This window comes from Nicotiana tabacum, chromosome 3, assembly GCF_000715075.1.
Source record: "Nicotiana tabacum cultivar K326 chromosome 3, ASM71507v2, whole genome shotgun sequence".
Lineage (NCBI taxonomy): Eukaryota > Viridiplantae > Streptophyta > Magnoliopsida > Solanales > Solanaceae > Nicotiana > Nicotiana tabacum.
This window is the reverse complement of record NC_134082.1, coordinates 181,528,522-181,537,555: the sequence shown is the minus strand read 5'-3', so window position 1 is coordinate 181,537,555 and position 9,034 is coordinate 181,528,522. Positions and strand designations below refer to the sequence as shown.

General features: G+C 37.3%; 1 protein-coding gene across 1 annotated transcript; it reads left to right on the top strand.

Annotated features, from left to right (window-relative positions):
* Nucleotides 1-8,037: 8,037 nt before the first annotated feature.
* On the top strand, nt 8,038-8,691 carry LOC142178315 (uncharacterized). Its single transcript, XM_075247648.1, has one exon. It carries the CDS (start codon nt 8,038-8,040, stop codon nt 8,689-8,691), a length of 654 nt encoding a protein of 217 aa, XP_075103749.1.
* Nucleotides 8,692-9,034: the final 343 nt, after the last annotated feature.

Here is a 9,034-nt window from a genome sequence, read left to right as displayed (position 1 = left end):
ATTGTAGAAATCACGCCGGAGGAAGATCACTGGTAAGAACCATAATTAGGGCAGGTTATTATTGGCCCAAAACGGAGGAAGAAGTGGAAAATTTCGTGGCTAAATGTGATAAATGCCAAAGGTACGGTAATAACATGCATAGACATGTGGAGTTGTTACATCCGGTCATTGCACCGTGGCCTTTTATGAAATGGGGGATGGATATCGTGGGTCCGCTACCACAAGCAAAAGGACAGGTAAAATTCTTGCTCGTACTCACTGACACTATTTTACTAAATGGATGGAAGCAGGAGCATTCAAATAGGTGCGAGAAAAAGAAGTTAGAGATTTTATTTGGCGAAATATCATATGTCGATTCGGTGTGCCAAAGGAAATCGTGTGTGATAATGGCCCTCAATTTATAGGCGCACAAATCACAGAGTTCTTTCAAAGTTGGCAGATTAAAAGGATTACATCCACATCTTATCATCCGGTGGGTAATGGACAAGCTGAGTCAACAAACAAAGTCATTATCAACAATTTAAAGAAACGTTTGGAGGAATCCAAAGGTAATTGGCCAGAATTGTTACCTGGTATTTTATGGGCATACCGCATAACAATAAAAATAAGTACGGGAGAAACATCATTTTCATTGGTTTATGGAGTTGAAGCTTTAATTCCAGTTGAGATAGAAGAGCCAAGCACAAGGTTTACACAAGCGTCAGAAGAGTCTAATGACGAAGAAATGCGCATAAACCTTGATCTACTTGAAGGAAAAAGAGAAGCTGCATTAATAAGAATGGCAGCACAAAAGCAGGTCATAGAACGATACTATAATCGAAAATCACGCCTAAGATTCTTCAAGATTGGGGACTTCGTGCTCAAAAAGGTTTTTCAATCTACGAAGGCATCCAATGCGGGAAAATTAAGTCCAACTTGGGAAGGACCCTACAGGATTCATGATATCGCAGGGAAAGGAGCATACGAGCTGGAAACGATGGATGGCAAGATACTACCTTCACATTGGAATGTTGTTTACCTGAAAAGATATTATTTCTAAGGAATACCCATGGTCAGGTATCCATATTTTAAACTTTAATTTTTGAATTGTTAAAATTTAACTAACGATTTTAGATGATAGGCAAAAAGTTAGCCCGTACTAAATGATGAACCACGACCTGCAAGGCACGTGGAATAAATTAAAATTCCCGGTTTAAAGATACAACTATTCTGATAGAAATTCAGACAGGTTAAGCAATCTTCATCTATAATCGCACCTCCGAGTTCCGTGTGTTTTTCCTTTTCAGGAAAGGACAAAATGAGAGGAACAATCAAGTTCTCAAGGCTTCATACTTCAATGCTCAAACACTTGGTAGACTATATAATATACATAGGCATGTGTATAAAGAAGGCAAAGAAGATTGGGAAATAATCAAAGATCAAGCCTGAGAAGTTCACTCATTGAATGAGTCAAGTGCAGAGCAAAGTCACGAGCTAAGGCCAAAGAAAAACCTTATCATAGTTAGGGTAAAGGCAATGTACTGAAACAGGTTATAAATAAAAACCTTGTGTTCATTTAATGTACTGAAACGGGTTATAAATAAAAACTTTGTATTCATTTTCTTTTTTGAAATATATTATAAGAAAAACAGTTACGAGAAAGTTATAGAAGTAATTCAAATACATGTAAAGTGTTATTCAAAACTAGACAAAGTTCAAATAAAAACTTGCCAAAGTTATTTCAAGAAACATGTATATTCCTATTTCGTATATCGTATATTAACACCATTATAAAGTTGAGACGTCTTTTTCATTAAGTGTCGAATATAAAAGGGCCCTCTTTTATAAAATTCATGATTAATTCAAGTATTCATGAAATTAACAGAAGCATTTTTTAAGAATAAAAATGCAAGTTATTCAGTAAGTCCTTAAAAATAAAGGCAAGAATAAACAAAACAGAAGTTCAAACAGCAACGGAAATTTCTTAATATTAAAAAGTTTAGACTAAATATAAACTTAGTCATAAACCAAAAGTTGTTTATACAAAGTGCTCCTTAAAAGGTCTGGAGACTTAATATTTTCAACAAACCCTTAAAAAGACCAAGGGTCACAATCACATACCACCAAAAGAAAAAAAACACAAAGGAATTCAAACAACATAAACTTTTCATTGAGAAGATGAAGGAATTGAAGCATGGACATCAACAACAGCAGGCTCAACTTGACTTGAAGGAGTGGGGATACCCATATCATCTTCAACATTTTCAGAAATATCAACCACGAGAGAAGAAAAATCTTGGTTCTGCTGAGTCTTATCAATAGTCTCTTTGATCTTGGCTAACTCAGATTCCAAGTTAAAATTCTCCTGTCTAACTTCAACGAGGGTATCATGGCGAGAATTTAAAAATGCCCAACTCACTTCAATGACAGTTTTATCTTCAACGATCTCGTAATCTCTTTCCCAATCAGCAATTTCATTTCTTAACTTTTCATTTTCAGCCAAGGCAGATTCATAAGAAGCTTGAAGAGAAGCGTGGGAATTTTCTAAAGAACAAACCTTATCAGAAGATACCCAGAGGTCTTGAGTTTAAGTCAAATTCTGCACGAGTTCACCAGCATATGCTTCCTTTTCACCCAAGAGAGCCTTCAACTCTCTAATTTCTTCACTTGCCTTGGATAATTGCTCAGAAAATGAGGTTTCCACACGAGCTTTTTCCTTACCTGCTTGATTTGAAGAAGCTTTTTCAACTGCCAACTCTAAAGTCAAAGCATGTACGTGCTGCTCTAAGGTACTTTTACTTTCTTCTAAAGTTTCCACGTCGATCTGAAGACTTTCACACCGTTCCTTCCAGTTATCCGCCACCACTTGGTAGTCACGCACTAATTTCTCTGAGAGAGTAACCCTTTTCATCATCTCCGTGCCAATTAGATTAACCTAAAAAGGGGAGGGGAAAAAATGAGAATCTTGAAGATAGAAAAATGACAAAGTAAAGCTTGAAAAAGAAATACCTTTAAAGAAGCATGCACTATATAATTCATCAAGGTCACAGAACTATGGCTATCAAGATTAGCTCTCTCAACTGGACCAATCAAAGGCTTTAGCCATACGTCAACTTGACCTACTTTCCTTAAAAGGTTACCTTCAGCGGGGACTTCAATGGTAACTCGCCTCATAGCACCACTCCTACTTGAAGAACCAACTTATATGTAAGGATCAGTTGAAGGAAGAGTAGTCGAAGGAGGAACTGTGGAAGCAGTTATAATAGCTTGGGGAGGAACGGTAACAGCCACGACCGGCAAAGGAGGCATCACAAGAACAGGAGTAGAAAAAGAAGCAAGAGGTGCTTTATCAGAAATCGGACCTAAATTTTCACCACCAAACCCGCGGTTAAAAAGTTGCTCAACTGAATCATGAGCAGCAACGGGAATGTCATCATCAGGAATCGACACTAGGGCTTCAACAAACTCCGTAAGAGGAACAAAATGAGGGGGAGATGCTTCATCACCAGAAATGATTCGTCTACGAGCTCGTGGCCTTTTTACCATGGAACCCTCATCTTCCTCTTCTTCAGAGTCTTGGTCACTAGCATCTTTCCTTTTCGATGAAGAACCCAAGATTATCTCTTGGGCTCTTTCCAAAGAAATACAAGAAGCTACGACCTCGTCAGCACTAATCCCTCGAACGACAAATCCTGATAAAAAGAAGGATTAAAATAAGTTCTAAAAAAACAATAAAGAGTTTAATAAAAAAAACTCTTACCATGAGTTTTCACTTTCCAACCAAATCGTTGGGAAAGATTCTTCCAAGATCTGCCCTCCATTAGGGCTGTATTTAACAACCTTCCTACCCAACCACGGAAATTGGGAATTTTGTCAACAATTCCCATGGTAGCTGGAAAAGAAAAGGAAAATTAGAATAATGATCATCAAAATTGAAGAAAAAGGTATGAGAAAGTTATTAAAAAAACTCACGTGCAAAATTCCACTTCTCGGGGAAGGGAACATTTCCATCACCCACTAAACCAACAGTGGGGGCAGCAACATACTTGGCATACCAGCCATGGTCTCTGTCATCTTCTGGACTGACCAGAACTCTTTTGCTCCTTGCTACTAAAGTAAAAATACCTTGGCGAAAAAGTCTAGGAGAGTAAAGGTGAATTAAATAGGCAAAAGTGAAAGGCACAACGGCCATATTAGTCAAATGCCTCAAACAAGAAATAGCCCTCCACACTATAGGGCCAATTTGACTTAAACAAACATCGAAAAAATGACAAAATTAGAGAATAATAGGATCAATAGCAGGTTTGAATCCTAATGTGAAAGGATATGTATAAACAAAGGAAAATCCAAATAAATAAGAGGTGATTCTTTAATTCGCATTGGGAATTATGATAGGGAAGTCATGACTTCAATGACAGTCTTTACAAACTAAAGAAATCGGACCCTCTGTGATCTGAGGTGGATAGATATCAGCACGATCTAAAGAGGACATTTGGTTTATAAGGGACTCTCTATCATTATAGAAAGATAGTTCTGCAGGAACTATTTCTTCTACTGTAGGTTCATGAATAGGTTCAGATGGTTCCTTACCTCTAGAATAAGACCTTTGAGAAAAAGAACCTCTGGTTCTAAAAGAAGGACTGGAACCAGATGAAGGAAGAGAAGAATCCCGTATGGATGAAGACCCTAAATTACGAAGTCTACCTCCTCTTCTGCTTCTGCTAGGGGCAAGAGGAAAGTTATCAACTATGGGGACTCTTTTAGGGTTAGGGTTTGATGAAGACATGATAGTACGAGGAAGAAGCACACAAAAATTCAAGAATTGAATATTCAGAGAACTTTATGTGATAAGGACAAAGGCGAAAAACTATATTTACACTAAGAAGCAACCGTCAAAGGAAAAGGTGCAATAATGGAAAAGTCATAATGAGAACTGCCACATCGTAATTGGTGAAACTGTAAAAAAGCCTTAAAAAGTGTTGCAAAGTCGCAGAACCAATAAAAAGATGCCACGTGTAATAAGCATTAAATGGAAGTGACCATTGAAGTGTCGATTCTACAATAGCATTAATGGCGACAAAAATTCCCACTTTAATAAAATTCACTTCTCAAATATTCAATTGATGAATAAATGGCAAGTGGGGGACTATCTATATTGGGAAAATTGAGTTTACATATTGAAGTTATTGAAAGATGATGTGTCATGACACGAAGGCTGATCAAAGAATGATGATTAGCAAAGAGGCACGAGTTGCAATAGATACGAGCAGAGGTACAAGTAGAGGCACGAGCAGTTATTCAAAAGACTCAACGCTCGTACCTATTTATACCCAAAAATCAAGGAGAATGAATCTGACAGCACAAGAGAGTACATATACAGCATTAAATACTAAAAACGTTAGAGAATATGTATTAAATTACAATGATTATGTAACGTAGCATTTAATGCATTTAATTGTCTATAATGGCCTTATTATGACAAAGGCAAAACGTATATCTTTGAGATAGCTATAAAAAGGAGAGAATGGATCATTTGTAAGGACACGAAAGATCATATGAATATACTGGTTTACTTTGTTTTCTTCTGTCTATCTTATTGTTAGCAAAATCACTTTCCTTTATTCAGTTTTGATTATCAGTAACCCGTGTTCTTCTAAATTAAAGCTTTGACCAAAATTCCACTTTTTGGTTAAACAACCTCGTTTGGTCGGGCAAACAAGGTCGCGAATTGATTCTGTCTGTCTACAACCTATCTTCTTCCCACGTCTCAACAAAGAGTAATTTCATCTAAAAAGGAAAATATTGGCATAAAATTAGAAAATTGTGGACAGACAATGGAGTAATAGATTAATTTTTTGTTCTTAACTTCATAGGTATCAAGGTTGCTTGGGAGTCTCTTTTCCTTGTTCCTTTATTTACATATGCATTTACAAAGAGTTGGCGGATTGGTTGGAGGAAAGGAAGACCATGTGTATTGGAAAAAATCAAGTTAATATATCGAATTAATTATGTGATGACATGTCATAACACGTGGATCAGTAAAGGAATGACAGTTAACGAAGAATAGTTGAAGAGGCACGAGCTTTAACAGACACAGGCAAAGATCTAAGAAAATCAGAAGGAATAGGTGCTTGAACCTCTTCATAATTTGAAGAAGCATCGGAAGAATGAACCTAGATAGCAAAAGAATATAGATACGTATTATCGGTAGTTAATGACCATTAATTATAGGACACGTTATAGAATCTGTACTGAACAGTTATAATTGCCAAATATAATATTACATTAAATGTCATTAATTGTCCGTAATAACTCCATTATGGAAGAAAAGAAACGTATTACTTAGAAATAGATATAAAAGGTGAAGAATGAACATTTGTAAGGACACGAAATACTATTGGAATATACTGATTTACTTTGCTTTTTATCTTGCTATTATTTACATCAATTATTCTTATTTTTATTTGATTATCTGTAATCCGAGTTCTTCTAAAAACAAGCTTTGACCGAAATTCCTATTTTTGGTTAAACAAATTGGTTCCATTACCCGTTACCGGGAATCTGATAATCTATTACCTTCTAAATTGACCTTTTCTGTCAAAACAATCATGTCAAATGTCAATGACAACAATCAAGGAGACCGTCAATTCCAGGAGAATAAGCAAGGCGATGGAACCCCGGTCCCTTCCCCATGAAATTCTCCTCAACAATCTCGAGAAGGAACTCCTGATGGATCTCAATCAAATGCAAACGATCAGTTTGAAAATGATGAGGCTATTAATGAAGCTTTGAAAAAGTTAATTGCTCAACACGTTAGCAATGCTCTTGAGGCTTTCACTAACTAGTTGCCAGCTGCGCCGCCAACATCAACTCCAAACAACAACACTTTAGAAAATCCTCGCTCAGGACTCGTTACTTCGGGCATTGGAGGAACTCCTAGCGAATCTCGTGATGGAGGGTCAGGTAACCCAATCAATTCTGATTTACAAAATTTAGTACTGACATTGTAGAAACAGCTCAAGGAGCAGATCGACCGCATAGAGAAAATACCTGGAGTACCGCTTGTAATCAAGGGGATATATATGGACAAATTCTCACAACAACCTTGGAAGCCAAGTGCATCTCCACTACCAATTTCGAAAAAATTCAAGATGCCCGATATTCTGAAATATGATGGAACAACTAATCCATGGGATCACGTGACTGCATTCACAACTAGCGTAAAAGGCAAAGACTTGACCAAGCAAGAAATTGAATTAGTGTTGGTCAAAAAATTCGGAGAAACACTCACTAAGGGAGCATTAACATGGTATTCTCTTTTACCCAAAAATTTTATAGATTCTTTTGCTAAACTTGCAGATTCATTCATCAAAGCACACTCATAAGCTCAAAAAGTTGAGAAAAGAATGGAGGACATTTTCAAAATAAAGCAAGGATATACGGAGCTACTTAGGGAATTCGTACACAGGTTCCAACGTGAAAGGATGGCATTGCCACGTGTACCAGATAACAGAGCTGCTATGGCATTTGCTAGCAATCTAAATGAAAAAGGTTCAGAAGCCACAAGGAGGCTCAAGGAAAGTTTACGAGAATTTCCAGCTACAACTTAGAATGATGTTTACAACAGATATAGCACGAAGTTGTGGATAGAAGAAGATACCATCATTCAATCTCGAAGGGATGAAAAGGTAAGTTCAAAGGCAAACTGAAACCGAAAAAAGGTCCGGTAAAAATAGGTACAAGCCTTACATGGGACCAGCGGGAAGAGACTCACGTTTAAAACAAGAAAACCCAAGGTACGATCATAGATCAAGAGATAAGGAATCAGGTTCATCATCAAGGTTCGAAAAAGAACAAAACACGCGAGAAACATGTGATATTTATAGAAGCACGAAGGAAAAGATCGGCGGTTACAGTTTAAATGTTAGTACATCCGTATTGGTGGTTGTGTTAAGGAATATGGGCGACAAGGTACGATGGCCAAGAGAAATGAGATCAAATCCGAACAGACGTAATCCTTATTTTTGGTGCGAGTTTCACCAAGATCACGACCACAAAATGGCGGATTGTAGATTACTGCAAGGTGAAGTAGAACATTTATTGAAACAAGGGTATTTAACTGAATTATTTAGTGAAAAGGGAAAGCAGACATATACGAAAAATAGACAGGAGCCTCCAAAACCCCCTTCACCAAAAAGGACGGTTAATGTCATAAGTGGAGGGGAGGAGATCTATGGTGTAATAGCATCGAGGAAGGTCTCAAAAATAACAGTTACACATGGGAAGCGAGTTCGGAAAATTTTGGAAGAAGATAATATTACCTTCGATGATGCAGATGCAGATAGCGTGCTAATCCCACATAATGATGCACTGGTAATATCTTCACTTGTACATGACACTAACGTGAAACGAGTTTTGGTTGATCCAGGTAGTTCTGTAAATATAATTCTGTTAAGAGTGGTAAATGAGATGCAAGCATTCGCTGAAGGAGTAGTCAAAGACACCAAATTTCAAGCGGTAGAAATGGATACGGCTTATAACATGATTCTTGGTAAACCATGGATTCATGAAATAGAAGTTGTTCCATCGACTTTGTATCAAGTTATTAAATTCCCTTTACTATGGGGAATACGGCAAATCCATGGGGATCAGCAAGCGTCTAGGAGCATTAAATCCGTAGCAGATTGGAGCGTAAAAAATGAAGAGAAATAGCAATCACAGAATCCAGTTAAGGATGCTGCAACACAAGCCTCAACTGAGCACGGGCGAACAGATGTAGACTTGAGTCCTGATACCATCCAAAAGCCAGAGGAAAATAAAAATATCAAAACAACGATTGAGGAATTGGAAGCCATAGTATTATTTGCACCCAGGCCTGAAAGGAAAGTCTACATTGGGGCCAACCTAAGCCAAGAAATGAAAGGTAAGTTGACTGAATTTTTGAAAACTAACGTGGATTGTTTTTCCTGGTCCCATTCTGATATGATAGGAACACCTCCATAAGTGATTACCTACAAGTTAAATGAAGATCCATCATACCCACCTGTCAAACAAA

Excerpts from the sequence above, each read along its gene's own strand:
- LOC142178315 (XM_075247648.1), top strand. The coding sequence starts at position 8,038 with ATGGCGGATTGTAGATTACTGCAAGGTGAAGTAGAACATTTATTGAAA.